Genomic DNA, 19,732 nt, shown 5'->3' with positions numbered 1-19,732 from the left:
TGTCTGTGTAGGCTAGTATACTGAAGGGCTACTAAGGGAACGTAGTCGACACAGAATACAACATTTCATTCATAATTTTTCTATTGATGTGACATTTTCAGTCATGACTGAAAGACTGACAGCCTTGTGTGCCACACTTAACGATGGCCTCTCCCCACGACAGCGATTAAATTCACGATCACTGACTCGTGACATTTTGCTAAAAGCACAAGACGCGCGTAGTGTAGCCTACAAACCTTTAATGACACGTTTCTGCATTGCATTCAAAAACCGGAAACCTTGCCATGTTCTGCAGAGGTCAAGTTAATTCATATTTCTCTGACGTCACACACATTCTTATACCAATGCCCCATTATGTAGACCCTAAAATAGGCCTACATAGCCTACTGTATGGTAAAACTGATAATTTGTCAGAAGAAACAACATTGTATCCAGTTTGGGTTTCCATTCCCATCCTAAGAACAAGACAATGAAAGAAAAGATCACTTTTTTGTTATAACGGTGGGGGTCATTAAAATGTAATAAATTATAGCCTAAAAATGTCTTCCATAATTAATAACACATTATTAATTTTGAGTAGGCTAGGCCAATAATTAAGCATATGGGCTTATAGGCTACTGGATATTAAGACGAAGCTTGGGTTAACAGGTTGAATGAATAATAAAAATCAAGTAAGTCTATCTTTTTAACAGTCCATGCAACTTTTACAATGGAAATCGTTGTATAATGTAGGCTATCTAATGACATGTGTTTGGCCTAAAATCCAGAGCAAAGCAAATACGATTGTTCGGATGATTATCTGGCCAACCCCCTAGTTCAAGATTGACGTCGCACTCTGCAGGAGAGATGGAAAACATTTTCTGTAACAGCATTAATTTCGAATCATCCTCAAGGTAAGACCGCACATTATTTCGAATAAACTTTGCATGCTTTCTGAGTGGGATGCCTTATTTAATTATCTGATTTTAATTAATGAGCGAACATCACCCTAGGCCTATTGTGTGCTATAACACTATATGTGCAATATTCAATGTATACATTTTAAATGCAATCGAATTGTGTAGGCTATTTCCCGTATATTCTGACATAGTCTATGCTTTTAATTTAATCAATTTGAATATTAGGCTATGAGGTGTGACTATGCATTAATTCCAATACACAATAGTCCAACTTGCTGTCATTTTGATGTGTTTACACAAATTAGGACTGAAAAGTAAGAGATTAATACTTACAGTGTCTATCTGTGTCATGACAGATGGACCATTTCTTCTTCATTATACGACTGACCGTGGCTCTACTGGTTGGCTGCGTCTGCACAGTGCCCCTGCAAGCGCAGAGACCGGGCCAGGTCGACCCTTTAACCCTGAACCGGGCCGACCCACAGTGCTGGGACTCGTCAACTGTCCTGGTCTTAGAGATGCGCTCTCCGAGGATCGCGGATAACGTACCAGCCTTTTGGGAACTTATGGTCTTCTTGAAATCCTCTGATAAACAAAAACACAAAGATTTATTCTGGGACCTCGCACAGATTTTCTGGGACATTTACGTGGATTGTGTGTTATCCAGAACCCATGGACTTGGTCGTCGCCAGTTGCCCCGGCCCCAACAGCGCATCACTACACTCCGCTCGCTGTTTACTGACCGTATGTGATTCTCTTTACGTGCGATATTTGTTGTGGCGTGTCAATCGAAATTTCCAATGCATTAAATACTTTATCCTGTGTCTGTCCAATGATGACACCTCCACTCTAATTAATATCGTAGCCTATGTGCTAGTGATAAAAAGAAAAAAACCTCTCTGTTTTCCCCCTCAGAGTCTGTCGTCCAAGGTACACGAGCGAACTACTCTAAACTCCGGAGGTTCAGTCAAGGCTGGCTTAGGATCAAAATACAGGGGATTCAACCCGTCCGTTCATCCAGCAATCTCGACCCTGTGAAGACCTCCCGGTTCTAGGCTACTCCTCAAGTCAATAGACTAGGCATCTTTATTTCTACTGTTTGTCTGTCTGTGTATAGCTGTCCTTGCGGTCTTTAAATTGACCATGCTTAGGCCTAAGTTTACATTCCTTTAACATTGCTGTATTTTGCCATTATGGGTTATTCCTTAATAAAATGTTTTCACATTTCGGGTAGGCTACAAATCTTGCTTTCTTACTAGACTATTAGCTATTGCTGTCTTCATATCAGGGCCACTAGGCCCATTCGATGTTACAGTAATAAAAACGTGTTGCCCTCTATGAAAACGCACATGGGGAACATGCAAAGTGAGGGGTGGAGTGTCAAACTTTCGATTTGTGCTTCCGCCTTCCTTCCTTGTTTCTCCCTGCTGCGGTCATGGGGCAATAATTATGACTTAAAGGCTTTTGTTTTTCGAAAGCAGGGGTAATAGTATTAGTTAGGAATGTTTTTATTCCACTTTAGAACACCGATAAGGTAAGCAATGCGGTCATTTTTGTAGCCTATTCTAACCCTGTCGTGAACACGATCTGAACGGCATCTTTGTGACGGGACATTTATATCTTGTGAAGATATAAAACGCTGCTGACCAAAATAGCCATTGTTTTACATGGAGTTTTAGACCTTTTCTGTAGAGGCAGGTAGCCTACATTTAACAAATGTATTGTCTGTTAATGCCATTGATTATCTTGTTTTTTATGTTTGTTTGTTTTTTGTAATTAAACTCAATAGGCTCTAGCGTCATTTGCCTATCCATGTAAGCTGATCCTACAACTGAGAAGCATGACTATTTCATATTTATTAATTGCAACCTACTGTAGGTGTTCATGTTAAGATCATTTTGAGGTGGTGGCCTGGACCACAACATGTGTCTAGCAGGAAGATGGGCACTTTCTGCTTTTTGTTTCATTTTGTATTTACCTTGAACAACAGGAAGGCTTATAATTTATGTTGGCACACAGGAATGGATGGCACTGATCAGTAGCCCAATATACCAAAGATATCACATCTTTTGCTGAGGATGGTAGATTTATGTGTGCTAATTTGCCCATTCATCCTGTTCTGTTCCTCCTAGCTAATGGAGTTCCAGGGGTTGCTCCTGCAAGTGGAGCGGTCTCTCAGTAAGACTGATGCCCAGGCACTTGTGTTCCTTTGCGTTGACCTCCTTGATCGTGATCTAAGCTCTCTGTCCTCTACCGGAGAGCTGTTCAGCTTGCTAATGGACAATGACTTGTTGTCGAGTGAGAACACTTCTTTACTCACAGAGCTGCTTCACACTTGTCACCGGCAAGATTTGATACGCCAGTTGGGCCTCCGAACAGCTCTACAGCCAGGGGAAAGCCTCATCGGGCCCTACAGGTGACTGGTAGAGTTTCTGTTGCATTCAATTAGGACAGTTTGGCCTATACCAGTGTTGGATTGTTAGCCTGTGTAAACTTTAGTAAACTGTTTTTTTATGCCTTTAATGACAGGATAGTAGAGAGAGTCAGGAAGTGAGTGGGAAAGAGCGTTGGGGTGGGATCCGGAAAGGACCACGGGGCGGGAATCGAACACGGGTCGCTGGCGTGCGGTGCAGGTGCCGCAGCCAGTCGCGCCACTGCTGGGGCCAGCTTAGTCAACTCTTGTAAACTTCAAAATCAATGTCAAATGCAGTCAGTTCCAAAGAAAATGCATGCTCCTGTTTTTTTTGGTGATTCGGAAACAGATGTCAGTGGGTGCATTTCCAGACCTACAGAGCAGATTGAAATTTTGGTTAGTCTGGGTTCACCCAGGCTATTGGATTATATTAGCCGCATATTGGGTCACAAAACAAGTTATATCTATGCCTAGCATAATTAGGATGAATAATTTGTAGTCAACATTTTCAAAAAGTCAATTGCTGTCATTCATCCACACAGAAAGCTCCTCTTTGACCTGTCTGAAAACATCACAGAGAAAGACCTTAAAAGCATGATGTTTTTGCTGTCCAAAACTCTACCTCGCAGCAAACTGCATGACAAAATGGTGAGTGTCCTCCTAATCTCTTGTGAAAGCTGTATGGGTGTGGCAAGCACAGACTTGTAGTGACAACTCACTGATTCAGTGTCAGAACCTTAACAACAGAATGGATATGACAGTATGACCTCTGTTTGAAGAACATATGAATTCAAACAGTGGGCTTTAAAATAAAGTCACATAAAGCGGTCAGAGATCAATACTCTTCCTCCACCAGAGAAATGATTTGCCACTATGAAGTATATCTATGGCAACAAGCTTTTACAAATGGTACTAGTCTGGTACAATTGGACTTAAAGAGATAAGAAATAATGAATGCCAGGTTAGAAATGTTCTGATTTGTTAGTTAATGTTTATGGAGCAATGGCTTTTAGTTGCATAATTAATTAGTCAAAGCCTGCCAATCTGTTTAATGCCAGTCTTGTTGTTCAGACTACTCTTCAACTTCTGTTGGAGTTGGAGAAAGAGGATCGTTTGAACAGCGACAATTTGGACATTTTGAAGGAATGCCTATCATCTGTCTGCCCCATGTTGACAAAAAGAATCGACCAGTTTAAAAGAGAAACTGGTAAGAATGAAGATGTTCATGATGTTTTAAGTTGCTAGCCCGTTCAAACATGCTATTCCTGTAGAAAACCTTTAGGCCAATTAGGGGAGAGAGGGGTAAGACGAGCCACTTTTTACATTTTTCATCACAGCGTCATGTCAAAGACGTCTTTTTTTGCAATCTTCATACCATATCAAACTTCAAAGTGTCCTGCTACTATTTGACTAAAACAATCATTGAAAACATTGTATAGACCCAGTGATATGCCCTTTTGAAAAAAAGTGGTCAAGTGGCTCAACTTACCCCATGCACGGGGTAAGATGAGCCAATGTGTGGGGTAAAATAAGCCAAAGCAAAAACTCAGGTAAAGATTGTTTTATTAAGTCTTTCATTGTTCCTAACACAAAATATGACCTGTAAAAGCTATGTCAACCAATTCAGCCTTTAAACTTATCTTAAAATCCATTTAAAGTTTAAAAGGGATATAGAGTGGATGCATGTACCATATTACCTTGTTCTCATATGTTAAAATATGTTAAAATATAATATTGTACATTATTCTCATATCTTAAAATATCATATTGTAATCCTTATCAAAAATAAACTCAACTGCAATTTAAAAGCCTGATGTTAAAATATAGGCCTGATATTGTCAGGCTTTTTGTGGCTCAACTTGCCCCACCTCTTATGGCTCATCTTACCCCATAGCACCATTTCGGGAAAAAATGTTTCTCATGACAAGCTAGGCTAAGATTTGTCATTTTGATTAGCCCTCATATAATAGCTTATAGAGGCACCATCTAAGATATAATGTGTCTAAATGTTGTTTTATTCTTGTTTTCTCTAAATCATCTTACTTCTGGACAAACATGGAATTCACTCAGAGAGCAAAAAAACACATTATTCCAAATATCTTTCTTACCAAATTTCCCATGTGCTTCCCTTCTCTACAGATGTTAGGAAAGGGTCCCCTTCCCCTTAGAATGCTGTCATAGAATTAAATTTGTTTACCATATCCTAGAAAAAGGGTATGGCTCACCTTACCCCTCGGCTCATCTTACCCCTCTCTCCCCTACATGCCCGCAGGAAGGATAATAGGGAAAAACATAATTCCAGCTCAGCATTGAGTGATGAATACTGAATATCATATTATAATATAATATGCAGTGAGCAGAATTTAAGCGTGACATTTACAGATCAAAGTGACATAAGCCTTACAGCTGTTTTCAGTCTATATGTTTGGCCTAAGTGACATCACGCTCTGTCTGCCACTCGTTGTCTGTAGCTGATCAAAATGAGACAAGCCTAAAGCTTTGAGTTAAGACTATTTCTTTAGCTTATTGAATAAGTTGATAGAGAAGACAAACCATTTTGTGAAATGATGCATCATATGAAAGTTACAACGATGTGACTCAAATACAGTCTCTGGTAGCCTAAGTGACGTTATGCTCTGTCTGCCACTCGTTGTCTGTAGCTGATGTAGCTGTGTGGCATTCTGAAACGTCTTTAAATTTGAGACCATTATTTCAATTTGGGGCTTTGAAGTCGGAATTGTCGTTTGTTCATTCAAAGTCTAAAGACAGACCTACGAAACAAAACCCCTTAATTTCAACTCTTATTAATGCCTTAGTTTTGAACTCCCTATAATTAAGTAGTTTTTAAGTAGTAATGTGCATAGATTAAGGTCAGTTAAGGAGACCTACTGAAAAACTACTGAATTTAAGCCTTTCTTTTTTTGATTTCCCCTTAATTCCCCCCTAATTCCCCCCTTAATCAATGAATCCCTGAATTGCTGAAAATTAAGTTATATACTTAGTGTCCGTGGTTACCCCCTTAATCACAGTAAATAAAGGGAAGCCCTGACTTGACACCTTAAATGCAGAGTCAAAATAAGGGCCTGTTTTACAAATTAATGACCACTTAATATAAATTTGGTTCATTTGGTCAATTTAGTTTTTAATTTAATTTAGTCTTTATTTTTTAGGTCAGATGTGATAATCATCCACACATCTTGCATTCGCTTAACTTTTTACCCACAGATTCAGTTTTGCCAAAGCCCCGCTTATCCTCTCTGGTAGCCTACAGTGCTGTGGGAGTGAGAGGGGGAGTGGCTACAGTAGAGCATTGAAAGCCAATATGAGCTTCTTTTAATGATATATTTACCAATATCTTTTGCATTTCTCATCCAAACTTGGCACTGCACTTACTTGTGCCCGTAGTAAGACACATGCCACGTTTGAAATCAATTGGATGAATGGTTCGACAGATATGCAACACACACAGACAGACAGACGTTCCTGTAATTTATAGATAGACGGGAGCTGTTCTTAAGATACCTGTAAACATAGCTGGAAATGAATATATCTGAATTTCTTTTCTGTTTATTTTCCAGATCGAAGGTCACATCAACAGCCAAATCAAATCAACATAAGACACATATCCCAAGAAACAGCAGAAGGAAAAAATAGTGTGTCAGAGATGGCAGTTTCACACGAGGTAGAACAACATCACTTTCATCTCACTTCATGAATCCACAGATCTGACTTTACTGACTGATGCTGGAAGACGTGTACGCACATGTTAATCATCATGTTTAGAGGCTCTCTTTTTTTGTTTCAGGGTTCATCCAGCATTTCCTCTGACGGTAGTGACAAAGTTTCATATGTTAGTGCTCTTCTAATAGGTTTTAGTTTAGACCTGATTGGTAATGCTGGTTCTGTTGTTGTTTCAGAGCTTCGTCCACCATCATATTTCTCTACAACGCTCTCCCCATCAATGGAGGTGGGTGTCAGTCATTCATTGTTAAAGCCTACGGTTGTGCATTAGCTACAAATTCTAAAGGACGAGACATTTGATGGAAGCATTTTTACTGTTGTCCTCAGGAATCTGGAATCGCAAGAGCTTCTGAACATCCAGGTTGGTGGTTTGTCAGGGTACATATTTGCTCCATCTTACTTCTATCTCTGCTGCACTGACCGACTTACTTTATTGTAGAGTCCTTGGTTGCCCCAACAGAAGAGCTGAGTCTTAGCAGCACTGAGGGTAACAGAACTTTATATTAGTGGGCTATTCAACTGCTTTTGTTCTCATAGCCTGCATTAATACAGCAACTGAAGACTGTATAATTGTCTGCATCTAAATATGTTTTTATTTCAGTGCAGAGCTTACACTTCTCTGTCTCCTCAGTCTCTTTGGATCTTAAGCAACCCAGTTCACCCCCAAACACCTCAGCTACTGTTATGGTGAGACAGACTTTGCACTGAGGTGTACTGAAATAAAGTTGCCGCTATAGGCCCACAAAACGCTAAGTGTATGTGCTCTCTGTTTCAGGAACTGCCAAAATATGAGATGAAGGGGGACAAAAGAGGCGTCTGCTTAATCATAAATAATTATGACTTCTCAACTTCTGTTCATCGACTTGGTAACAGACAAGGAACACAATTTGATGAAAGTACGTGAAAATCACTGGAATTGAAAACTTACCCTAAATTTGTTATGGCACCACTTAGTTGATGTGACTGGTTATTTTTCAGATTAGTTTATTTTCACTCTTTTACTACATCGCTTAACATCAGTAGTCCGCAAGTGCATTTGATGATTCAGTGTTTGAAAAGAATTATTTACTCCTTTTGGAATCATGGATTATTCCATCAAGAAACTGTGGTGTGTGTTCACATAAAATATTACTTACAATGTTAGAACAGGTCTGTAATAATTTCCCCTTGGGGATCAATAAAGTATCTATCTATCTATCTATCTATCTATCTATCTATCTATGTGTTAATGTGTTAACTGATTATCCATGTCGGTCTTTGTGTCTCAGTGAGGTTAAAGGAGGTGTTTGAGTGGCTGGGCTTTGAGGTAGTGGTCCGCCAGGATTGCACCGAGCAGCAAATACTGTGCCAGCTGCAGGAGGTCAGCGAGAGGGATCACTCCCAGGTGGACTGCTTTGTGTGCTGCGTGCTCAGCCACGGCCTCAATGGCACCATCTATGGAGTGGATGGAAACCAGGTCAGACTCCAGCAATTGACTGAGCCTTTCTCAGGGCACCTGTGCCGCTCCTTGAAGGAGAAGCCCAAACTCTTCTTCATCCAGGCGTGTCAGGGCCATAAAGAGCAGCAAATCGTCTTCCTCCAGACTGATGGTCCCGGGACTATCTCCAGTGATGCAGGAGTGCCCAAGAACTCCATTCCGGCCGATGCAGACTTCTTGCTAGGCATGGCCACCACACCAGATTATGCCTCTTTCAGGGACAGAAATGAGGGCACTTGGTTCATTCAGTCACTGTGTGAAAAGCTGCAATTACTGGTGCCTGGGTAAGTATGTCAACTCATATTTTGTGTATTTGTGCGTAGATCATTGCAAAAAATTGTTTATGAAATTTCAAATTTGTAATTTAGAAATGTTGTCATTTAGAAATTATGTCATAACACAATATCCTGGATTAAGCTGAACACCCAGTGAACATCACATTAGAATGAACTACATTCTTTTTCACCAGGGGGTGTGACTTGCTCACCATCCTGACAGAAGTGAACAACGATGTAAGCAAGAAAGCGTTTGGTGCCAAAAAGCAAATGCCCCAACCAGTGTACTCACTACGGAAGAGAGTCATTTTCCCCATCCCTAGCAGCCCAGGGCCCCATCGCTCAGCAAAAAAAGCAATTGTGCGGTGAAGGAGTAGAATTATGATTTATATAAAAAAAATATTACAAAAACATATATGGTGTTGACTATGAATTGTGAGTCCAGTGTTTGTTTGATTTTGTTGTAGCTCCCTCTACGGGAACAGTTGTACATAACAGAAACCTACAGTAGCACAAACCTGGTTTGATTTCACTAGTGCTACGTTTCCTCCCTGTACATACTACTACTACTAACAATAATAGTAATAATAATAATAATAATAATAATAATAATAAGAGGGAGATTTGTAAGTCAAAAATACAGGATAAATTGGTGTTGAGATTTCTGGTATATTTTATTCACGATAAGATTCAACAGAATCAAAGTATTTTTCAACCTCTGCAGGACTTAAGGACATTGTAATGACTTGTCCATGCACTCTATCAGAACAAGCCCATATGCATGGGTGCCGATAGCGCAGAGGGTCTCTCAGTCACTCTAGTGTTGCGTTGGACTGGGCCAGCTCCAGAATGGTTGTTCGCCTGCGGCTGAGCCCCTTCCTAGCTACCACACCTGAGGAGTTATGGTTCTGAAAGAAGACGGAGGAACACTGCGTCAGAAAAGCAGACAGGAGAAGAACTGGTTCCTTTTTTTTCAGAATGAGGTATAGCTGGCCATGACTGCAGTCTCACCATTAATTCCAGCTGATACTGGGTTTGCATGAGAGCAGTGTTCAGCAAGGTGACAGATACTTCTTTTTCTGACAGCTCCTTTTCAAGTGCCTAGGCCACATCAAACATATCATATTTTATTTATAGTTGACATTGTTTCTAGTTGGGAAATTAATTAATTAGTTTCCATAATACCTTGATTTCAGTGCTGTAATGAGAATGTAGTTCTGCGATGTCAGCCTCAAAGGCCTTTCGTTGTTCTTCCTTTTCCATCTCACACTGGCTCAGTTGTTTCTTTACTACAATGGAAAAGGTGACACGCTGCAACATTCTGCTCAAGAACCCGGAGTAACTGCTCTAAATAGTTTTCTCTGTCAAAATATAACAATTTTAATGAACTAATCATACTATTAGTTAATGTACAGTACTGTGTGTCCCATACTCACAACTCATCATTTGCTCCAGGAGATCCCTCTCCTGCTCTTCTCTCCAGATGTTCTCCTTTTTCAGCCAACTGCTGCGCATTTCTTCAGCAATGCTGTCCTGAAACCCAAACAATCCTTTTGAAAATTACAGGCCAACAGTTGCCTCAACAGACTAGTAGGAGGAATGGGGTCCTCACCTTGTAGGTACGAAAGGAGCTTTTCAGGAAGTCATAGTCTTTTTCCAGCAAGGCTATTGTATAAACCAAAGGAGAGTAATCAAAGGCTCGCAGTCTCAAGCCCATATCAGCAGAAAGCAATTGTGTAGTGTTTTTCGTTATTACCATAGCGTTCAGCTGCATAGCTTCTTTCATCTTCCATGTGTTGGGAGTGGAGCTCCACATTATTTTTGATCTCCTTTTTGTGTGCCTCGACCAGCTGGCTAAAATGTTGGGATTGGAAGAGACCTTTCAGTATTTTGTTGGTTAATTTCTACATTCAATTTAATGGATAGACTGAAAGGTCAAAGAGCAATAGCAAGACTCTACAAGAATGCTTCACTTTGGAGAAGAAGACATAATGCTGAGAGAATATGCAGACGAAGACAGGATGCTCCTACTTCATCTCCAGCTGATGCATCTGCCTGACCCTTTCTGCCCGCCTGTCAGCCTCTTCCAGCAGCTGTGAGAAGAGAAGCAAAATGTCAAGGAAGTGCAAAAGTGTACAATAGGGAGTACAGTACACACAGGTTGAGAGGGGTCTCACCGCACGGCAGCTATGCTGATGGGACCTGCGCTCATCCTTCAGAAGAGCAGTCAGTTTGCCCATTTGCTCTTGCATGTCCTGAAGTACCACCTGCCTGTCAAGAAAAATCAGAGGTTGGGCCAACTGTTGGGCCTACATTGTGCACTAGTGTTATGTTAGGAACAGACGAGTGTCATAATTTGAAAGGCATAATTTTGTGGGTTTGTTCTTGTATTTCATAAACATGAACTCTCACATTTTCACTTCACTTTCCTACTTCCAAAAGAGTGGAGTGGAAATGGGTGAGTAGGGTTAGGGGCTGCAGGCCTGCAGTCCAGTTGAGATGTGGACATGTGAGTTCTAAAGTGTAATGAAGTCACAATGGTCTTCAGTGTCACATGACCCTGAAATGAAAGTAGGCTAACACACTGTAGACCAAAATCATCAAGGACTTCATAATAATAAACCAATGGAAAAGCCCGCAACAATAATGTTTTAAATCTAATTCGATTTTAATCATGCCACTCAACATTTGGACAGTTATGATTGGGCAAGCAACTTCATGTGACACTGCGATAGGCCTGCACATGACGTCAGCAATTAAACCCGCCTACTTTTGGGAAGACATCTCTGCTGGTGGAGTCCGATGGACACATTAGCTACGAATAAGTAAACAAATGCGTAATTCAGATCGTGGATAAAGTGTGTCTGTGTTCATGTGGTCGTTCGCCTGCGTTAATAATAAGTCGGCAACATTTTAGCAACTTCTAGCACGTGCGTGTGTAGGTGCGCGCGAGCGCGCATCTTTCTTTGGCTACTTAGTAGCCTATCATTTGCTAGCTTGCCAGAGCAGTTTGCCACTACGAACACACGTTGGCTAACGTTAGCTTGCCGCATAACGTCAGATTATGAAAGTAGTTTTACCGTTTGCTTTATATTAGATATCACTTCAGCAACATTTCATTCAGTGAGATCAAAACGAACATGTAAAATTGCATTTTGCTGTCCATTAATCTACCGGCATCAGTCCGTTAAAGGGAGTGCCTAACTAAATTGGCAAGCTTTGTGTTAACAGAAATGAACGCTTGAAAGAATAGAGCTCAAACTAAAAATAGGCCTACACTGTTCATGTAATCACATTGTCACGCTATATCTACCCCTCGGTGTTTGTAAAATTCACTGTTCACTGTCTGGATGAGTGGACTGTAGGCTACTGTAGGCTACTGCACGCTGCCTGTGCTCCTTTTCGTCTGACAGAATGTCATACCCTTATTGCAGCATTGCCGGGCAAACTCAGATGGCATGTCCTGAGAAAACACCCATTCAAATTCTTCATGAATATGGCACGAAAATTGATTGCCTTCCAATTTATGACATGGAGAAAGCAGAGGGTACACCACATCAACCAAATTTTGTTTTTACTGTCGCCATAGGTGAAATAACCTGCAGAGGTCAGTCACATTGTTTTTCTTTGTTTTTGTTGTGATATAATAATATTGTCATGAAGGATTAATTAGTCATTATGTGTAGTTGGAAATGCATATTAGCATCACCTGGATGTCAGTTAAGAGGAGGAAATGTTAATACTCAAGCTCAGTTGCTGATGTTTTTTGTCCTTTCTGGAAATTCAGGTCAAGGATTCAGTAAGAAAGCCGCCAAACATCAGGCTGCTGAGGCTGCACTGAAGATCTTGGAAATGGACCCTGGGGCCCTGTAAGCTATACTTTAGTACAGCATACTACAGTATACTAACATGACATGCCCTCAAAAGACTTAGGTGGACCAGACATCTATCTAATGTGCTTTGTGTCTCCACTGCAGGCCTGTGCTTCAGCGTACTGAGAGCAACGGACTCAGTGAACCGAGTGATCAGCAGAACTCTGTCGGAGTGCTGCAGGTGGTGTTCTGTGTTTTCTTCTGTTTGTCTCTCAGATTTCAGTCCTTTCTGTGTAGCTTACCCGTTGCAAATCATTTTTGTGGATGTGCCTCGTACATTGAAGTTGTTTTCCACACGCTGAAACCAGCTTGATCTATCCTCACAGGAGCTGGCACTGCAGAGGTCATGGCATCTCCCTGATTATGTGGTGGTGATGGAGACAGGCCCCTGCCACAACAAGGAGTTCTCCGTCACCTGCAGACTGGAGAACCTCATGGAGACAGGTAGCTAATTAGGGAATGTGTGATTTTATGTGTGTGTGAGAGAGAGAGAAAGTGTGTGTTCGTATTTGTAAAGATTGTGAGGTGTATCAACATAATTCTAAAACATTAGCAGGATCAAGTTAATGTGAGTTCCAGGATTTGCTTTATCAGTACCAAAGATTCTAGAGCGGAGCGCTCTATGATCTTTGATCAGCACTGTCTGGTCACTTAAAGTGTCAGTCAGCGATTGTGTGCGAAATATAACGTACATCATTTTGGACAAAATATCTGCTAATTTAAACATATACATAAACAAACACAACATACTGTGCAATCGCTAAGAGCACCTTTATAGGTATCAGTCATGTGATGTGTGAGTTCTCTAAACATGCCATAATGAACCATCAAATGTTGTCATCATGAATGTACATATTAGGAACAGGAAGTTCAAAGAAAACGGCCAAGAAGGTTGCGGCTGAGAAAATCCTTGAGAAACTCCAAAGCCTATCAGGGTCTGCTGAAATCACATGGGTATGTTATGTTAGCCTTTCTCGTCGTTGAAAATACTTAAACAGTCCTTCAAATAGCTTCCCCTTTGAACTCTGCCTAACAGTCCTTTCACATCCTCAGACTCCGAAGCCCATAGTCTACTTGGAAAGTCTGCGTCACTCGACAAGTGAAACAATCTCTCAGCTGAGGAGGACTCCCCTCAGCATCCCAAACACAGACTATGTCCAGATGATGCACGACATATCGCAGGAGCAGGGCTTTGAGATCATTTACCACAATATAGGTGATTAAGCTTCTTCGTCAGCTTCAATTAAATATGGATTGGAATAGCTACACCAGGTATGTGTGGAAATAATCCTTAACCACGCTGTGATTGTGATTCACAGATGAACTGACAGTGAACGGGCAGTACCAGTGCTTAGTGCAGCTGTCTACTGTGCCAGTGACTGTGTGCCATGGGACGGGCATGACTATTGGCAACGCACAGAATGACGCAGCACACAGTGCGCTTCAGTATATCAAGATCATGGCCACGATGAAATAAGTTATTTCTGCTCTATAAATTAAAATGTACAGTGACATGTGACATTGTTTTTGTGGTTGGCTGGTCCTTTTATTTTCCTTGGGCCTAAACCTTATTCCTTATGAAAACGTATAGGACAAATTCCCATGGAGTAGTCCTGTATACAAAGTGTCTTCAATTAATTCTGAAACAGTCATTCTTGAGACATAGGACAAAATTAACCGAACTGACTTCAAAACCAAGGTACACACCAAATCAGAATGTTATGTACCATTATACCCCTATTCACTACTGGTCAAAAGTTTGCAATCATGTAAAAAAAAAATGTATTTTGGCTCAAGAATGACTGACCATACTCAGAACACACAGGTAGGTATATGTAAATGGAGGTGGTTGGTTATACAGTTAAGTTATACATTTTGGACACTGGTCTAAATATGATACCAGTATAAATACTTCGGTCATGTTTTGGTTGTTAACATGTATCTGAATTTTTAAGTTGAAGTAGCCTTTTATGGCACAATATGTTTGAGCCAGATGAATATGTTCTTCAGTTCAACCACTTTTTCAGTTGAGTGAGGTCCCGGTGTGTGGACTGTATGAAATAAATATATCAATGTTGAAGATACATGATTTTATTTATTTTTTCCTGAAATACATCCGGTTATGTACTGTGCTGATACATGTTTGTAAATGTCAACAGAAGACGCTTGATCCTTCATCAAGTACTCAGATTTCTGACACCATAGGAATGAGCCAAACACATGTCTATCTGGAAGTATCTTGTCAGCTGTAGGTTTTGAAATGTTTGAAATTGTTTACTTGGAGTGCCTGTGCAGTCCACACTTATTTAGCTTGATGTCCCCCACACTAATACAACAACAGGAGGCATGATTTTTTTCTATAGTTGTTTTTTTTTATATTAGAACAAGCACTATGTAGCAGCAGTGTACGGTGTTCATGGAAAGATATGTTCTTATACAATTGCACTTCTTCAGAGGGAACCCATCATTATATGGATTGATGTAACAAAGATGACAGCCCATCACAGCACGCAATCGTGCATGTCTGCTTGGGTGGAAAATCCAAAGTGAAAAAACTCCCAATTGAAAAAAACAAGAAAATCAAACAAACAAAATATTTTGTAAGGCATTTGCAACATTCATTGGCAGGCTATGTCTTATACATGCAGATATAAGAAACAGTACAATGTGACTAATCAGACACCAAATCCCTTAGCTTAGCTCTAGTTAACCAAGATCAGCAACAGGAATTGATCTGACTTCAGATACAGCAAACTATGTAATGCCAAAATGTCTTAAAATATAAAATTCTGAACTGGGCAACATTTGATCATCATATGAAGTCTACAGCAGTTCAAGCAACAATCAACTCCCAATAAATATGCATATTACCACGTCATTACCATCCTTGGTCACAACCATTGCCACAATATGGCAATACACCCTGATGCTTCTACACAGTGAGCACAGCACTGAGAACTGCTGTTCACTACGCATCTCTACAATGAATGACCTCATCAAGAACTGGAATCAGCAGCTGATGTACACTGCATTGTCTGTCAGCTATTACACACAGTAACAAGTTTCTCTGTACTTCACCTTGATCAAGCACACGTGTGGCACACACACATAAGCACACTGGACAGGATGACTGGAATTCCCTTTTCAATTTTCACAAAAAATGACTCTAAGCCAATGAGTGGTTGCACCGCAGGGAAGATTTACGTGACTTAGTAGAATCAGCCGTTTGGGGTGTTGAGAGCACAAGTCCAGCTTTGTTCATCCCATTATTACAGACACTGCTTTAGGAGAGAGCAGGTAAGCTATGTAGAAGCGGTAGTGTTAGCTGAGGAAACACTGTCCTTGTTATTAGATCATAAGATTCTGTGGTCAAACTGTGTTCAGAAAATGTGTTAAGGCACAGCAAGTGGAGCTGACGCAGTGAAACATGTCTTAACACAGTGAACGACACACTGCGTTGAGTGAAGATATTGTACGAAATAGAGTACTTAACACATCAGGCTACTTGTTGTCTAATATCCATGATGTATTTTCCTGTAACCTAAGGACAAAACGTTCTACAGAACACAAGAAGATTATGGTCCTTAATATAATTTACACAAGTCTATAACAATTAAAAAAAAAACTACATCACTTGCTTAGATGTATGGTTGATGTCTTGCCTTTGTTAAATGATCAATTTGAGCATTTGTTCATGTATTTAAGAATCAGAAAATAATGATTCCGTAGTAAACTAAAGCATGTTAAAAACAATAATAGTTTCCAAAGCTGTTGTGCGTGATCAGTAACTCAGAACAGGAGGCAGAAATAAAGCATGGAATGTGTATCTAAAAAACACAAGGCAGTGGTGATGGAAAGGTCTTTAAATCAAATGTCCTGTACACTGGTAGTTTTGGTAAAGCCTTGTATCATGGCCATAAACTCTCCTGGTATATATCACTTCTTCATTTAACATTCACATCTCTGTTTGAGCATTCTTTCTTCTTTGGCTTAGGAAAATCATAAATTCTATTTATCTGCATGATTCCCTCACAACACAGTTATCTGCCGACCCTCTGACCTCTGTGTGCCTGGAGAACAGAATGTGGTGAAAATCCCTCATCTCTGACTGCCTTCTGTATCTTTATGTAGTACCTACTGACAGCCAGCAGGGGGGGCAGTGGTATGAATTTCTTGGTGGATATACCATATGTCAAATTGTATAGTGTAAAAACAGAAATAAGAAGTGTAAACTCTGAGGATCTTGTGTGGAGGTCCAAATGCTCTGAGTTTACAGAGGCAAGATGGGGACTTCGAGATCTGAAGTCTGCTGGCAGAGCTACATACCTACTACAGAGCTGCGCATGGTCGTTGAGATCAGCTCTCGATATAATTTACAATAAAATCGTATTCTGACTCTTTGGGTGCGTCTCTGGGACAAACAAAAAGTTGGGTGCATGTGCACACATGACTAGTGTCCACTTGTCTACTCCACAGAACATTCTCAACAATCAAACCAGAACCGCGTTTGCTCCAAGAGAGAGTACAGCTATGATAGAGGGTCATGGACAAGAGGTTCATGGACAAGGCTCTGTGGCCTGTGGGTGAGGCTCACACATCTATGCCTATTCATCATTTTAATGTGTTCACTTTTCTTCATCTTTTTTTTCTTGTTTTTTACAAAAATACCACTACTTTTTAAATCTACAAATGAGGTGACAAGTCATTTCAGCATATGCCAATGAAAAAGCTGCCTTCTAAACATGCATGATATATTGTAGGTATAGTTCACTGAGACCTAAGCTCAAACACTGGCCTAACCCATATAGCGCTGTAACAAATCAACCGAGCAGTCACAAAAAGCTTAAAGTGTGTGACAGTAGTGGCGGTAAGCCAACTTTGTTTTAGTCATGTTTTTGTGTGTTTTTCTTTTAAGGCAAGGAAATACTCAAAAGCCTGACATGGTCTCAAGGGGGGGGGTCTACACGGTGGCTTTAGACGGACTGCCCTGACCAACCTGTTTTCTGCGAGTTAGTGGGGAGGGCACAGTCTGAGACTGCATCGAACGGGACTGGATGCTGCAGGCCTTCGGCTGGTGGCGGTGGTTAGTTATCGCTCAGTTCCGCAGTCCGACACAACGTTTTTATGCATGTAGCCTTGACATAGCGATCGTAGCTCTCAACATCATTGTGCATAGGTAAAGCTTCTTTTTGTCGGCGATGATGATATGTTGAGCGCAGGACGGCGTCCATCCAAGTGCTACCACAGTGGAGGGTTCTCCATCTTGCCGAAGCCGGGGTCTTTGCGCAGCTCCCAATAGGTGTTGTTGGACACCCATCTCTCTCTCTGGTTGGGATCCACAACTTTTCTGAAATGGCAAAAGGAAAGGGAAACGCTTTTATGAAGTCCACTGCTGCTCGATACTGCTGGACGTGTGCAATGCTGCCACAGGAAACAGTGCTGGTGAATATGGGGCTCTGTCTCGCCTGCATCCCCTGATATCCCCCTCCCTCAGCAGGGGCACAGGAAGTGCGTCGGACTTTTGACACTTCTCCGCTGGGTGAATGACGTACTGTAAGTGGCTGCGTTCAGTAATGCTGGGATGCATGCACTTACCATATATGCACTATCATCTAGTGACTGATGTATATAAAAGCTTTCACCCTTGTACTTACCTCACAGGAATCTGACCCTTTATCTATTTCTATCGTTTGACCATGAGCTGGTAACAACACATTTACCACACTGACCTGTTGCACATGAATGCCCCCCCCACACACACACACACACACACAGGAAAAGCTTAGACTCAATGTAACTGAAACTGAAGTCTGTACCTTCGCATGCTTGCAAGAGAGGATGTCACACGAGCCCAGCTGATGTTAATGATTACCAAACAGTGGATTTTTTATCTGGTGCACCTCTGAAATGTTCTTATAAGGCAATGTTTGAGATTGTGGCTGACGTTGCTAGCTAGAAGATTTCACAAACATCACGTCTTGTTTTTTGTTTCCCAGGACATTTGAGTGCTTGCCACAACTTGCTTGCTGTGGTTGATTATCACTACTTCCATAGCATTTAGGCACTTAGCCAGGGGCACTATATAACCTCTGACATACTTTTGAAAACAATAACAAGTTATCTTTCTAAATATTCTACACAACCCCCTACTTGTATTTTTTTAAGCCTAAACCTATTTCAAATGTAAGCAGTAAACACATTTCTCTAGTGTGAACTGCAATTAATCATTTGTCTTTGATAATGAGTGAAATACGTGTCAGTGTCTCTACTGTTTCACAAGAGAGGGTTGAGGCTGAAGTATTTCCTGAGACGGACACAGCACCCTGATCTTATCTCGGCGATGTGCTAAGTGCTGGTGACGCAGTGGCGCACTCACTTGAAGAAGCGCGGCTGGTACTTGGCGTTGTTCTCGTCGTTCCACTTCCTGCGGGTCCTCTGGAGGTCCTCGATGCGCTGCTTCTCGGCGGCCGCCATCTCCACGTTGCCCTCCTCCAGGAACCTGCGGGGGCAGCGCTGCTCGTCAGGATCGCCCTTCCCACACAAATCACACGCTGCCCTCAAAGGCACTCCACCCTCGTCTCTGCACCACCGCTGATTGCTGGTGGCTGCTCTGAGATTAGATAGTGAGGTGAGGAGTGCGGGAGCAGTGGCAGTAGCAGGCGGCGGCACTTTCGCCCGCACGCTTTTGATGCACTGTCTGCGACCCACGGGGCATGATGAGGTGCGGTGTGTGTGTGTATGGCACGCGTACCTCTGATCGGGCCTGAAGCGGGCGTCGGTGGGCGGCAGCATGTCCTTCATCACGGGGCACAGCTCGTTCAGCTCGATGGCAAAGCGGGTGAAGCCGTAATACAGCTCGTAGTCCATGGGCATGGAGCCTGCCATGAGTGAAACAGCAGCCATCACAACATATAATCCCTTGATGTGAAACACAGACTAGAAGCCACTAGCGAGGGCTATGCTGTGTGCTTGTGATTTCTGTCTCAATGAGAACTTACACTTAACTGTTCAGCCAACAGCTGTGTCAGGAACGAAAACAACACAGGAGACTGAAC

At 41.5% G+C, this 19,732-nt stretch overlaps 4 protein-coding genes across 12 annotated transcripts in view; 2 read left to right on the top strand and 2 right to left on the bottom strand.

The window, feature by feature from the left end:
* The first annotated feature begins 2,302 nt into the window (after positions 1-2,302).
* On the top strand, positions 2,303-9,228 carry casp10 (caspase 10, apoptosis-related cysteine peptidase). Of its 3 annotated transcripts, none has more exons than XM_062533874.1 (13): positions 2,303-2,433; positions 3,032-3,315; positions 3,855-3,960; positions 4,384-4,519; positions 6,891-6,994; positions 7,118-7,142; positions 7,230-7,279; positions 7,381-7,414; positions 7,493-7,540; positions 7,685-7,740; positions 7,829-7,949; positions 8,322-8,814; positions 9,000-9,228. In XM_062533874.1, the coding sequence occupies exons 2-13, from the start codon at positions 3,035-3,037 to the stop codon at positions 9,172-9,174; spliced, it is 1,629 nt and encodes a 542-aa protein (XP_062389858.1). In that variant the 5' UTR covers positions 2,303-2,433; positions 3,032-3,034; the 3' UTR covers positions 9,175-9,228. The 3 variants fall into 3 exon arrangements, with proteins under 3 accessions (XP_062389858.1, XP_062389857.1, XP_062389859.1); XM_062533873.1 differs by having other exon boundaries at positions 7,655-7,740; positions 9,000-9,227; XM_062533875.1 differs by having other exon boundaries at positions 2,337-2,433; positions 3,222-3,315; positions 7,655-7,740; positions 9,000-9,225.
* A 257-nt stretch (positions 9,229-9,485) lies between these two features.
* LOC134077744 (flagellum-associated coiled-coil domain-containing protein 1-like) lies at positions 9,486-11,304 on the bottom strand. 4 transcript variants are annotated; one of them, XR_009938746.1, is made up of 9 exons: positions 11,218-11,304; positions 10,983-11,076; positions 10,837-10,898; positions 10,562-10,659; positions 10,418-10,470; positions 10,238-10,338; positions 9,991-10,094; positions 9,817-9,906; positions 9,486-9,713 (listed from the first exon to the last, which is right to left on the bottom strand). XR_009938746.1 is itself a non-coding variant. In XM_062533386.1 (9 exons), coding segments are annotated over exons 1-9 (696 nt in total). In that variant the 5' UTR covers positions 11,220-11,304; the 3' UTR covers positions 9,486-9,617. The 4 variants fall into 4 exon arrangements, 3 of the variants coding, with proteins under 3 accessions (XP_062389370.1, XP_062389372.1, XP_062389371.1); XM_062533386.1 differs by having other exon boundaries at positions 10,242-10,338; XM_062533388.1 differs by having other exon boundaries at positions 10,242-10,338; positions 10,983-11,072; positions 11,218-11,284.
* Positions 11,305-11,460: 156 nt separating this feature from the next.
* prkra (protein kinase, interferon-inducible double stranded RNA dependent activator) lies at positions 11,461-14,761 on the top strand. Its single transcript, XM_062533876.1, has 8 exons — positions 11,461-11,630; positions 12,240-12,412; positions 12,593-12,674; positions 12,783-12,858; positions 13,004-13,121; positions 13,537-13,631; positions 13,731-13,893; positions 13,997-14,761. The coding sequence occupies exons 1-8, from the start codon at positions 11,608-11,610 to the stop codon at positions 14,152-14,154; spliced, it is 888 nt and encodes a 295-aa protein (XP_062389860.1). The 5' UTR covers positions 11,461-11,607; the 3' UTR covers positions 14,155-14,761.
* Positions 14,753-19,732, bottom strand: part of osbpl6 (oxysterol binding protein-like 6) — a 38,950-nt gene continuing 33,970 nt past the window's right edge. For all 4 annotated transcript variants that reach the window (XM_062533869.1, XM_062533871.1, XM_062533872.1 and 1 more), the window contains 3 exons: positions 19,429-19,555; positions 19,054-19,176; positions 14,753-18,024 (listed from right to left, as the gene is read on the bottom strand). In XM_062533869.1, coding sequence (XP_062389853.1) covers positions 17,916-18,024; positions 19,054-19,176; positions 19,429-19,555 — 359 coding nt within the window. In that variant the 3' untranslated portion in view covers positions 14,753-17,915. The remainder of the gene's footprint in view (positions 18,025-19,053; positions 19,177-19,428; positions 19,556-19,732) is intronic.

The sequence above is a fragment of the Sardina pilchardus genome, chromosome 4 (assembly GCF_963854185.1).
Source record: "Sardina pilchardus chromosome 4, fSarPil1.1, whole genome shotgun sequence".
NCBI lineage: Eukaryota > Metazoa > Chordata > Actinopteri > Clupeiformes > Clupeidae > Sardina > Sardina pilchardus.
The sequence above is the reverse complement of the archived record's forward strand: the minus strand, read 5'-3'. Positions and strand labels throughout refer to the sequence as shown.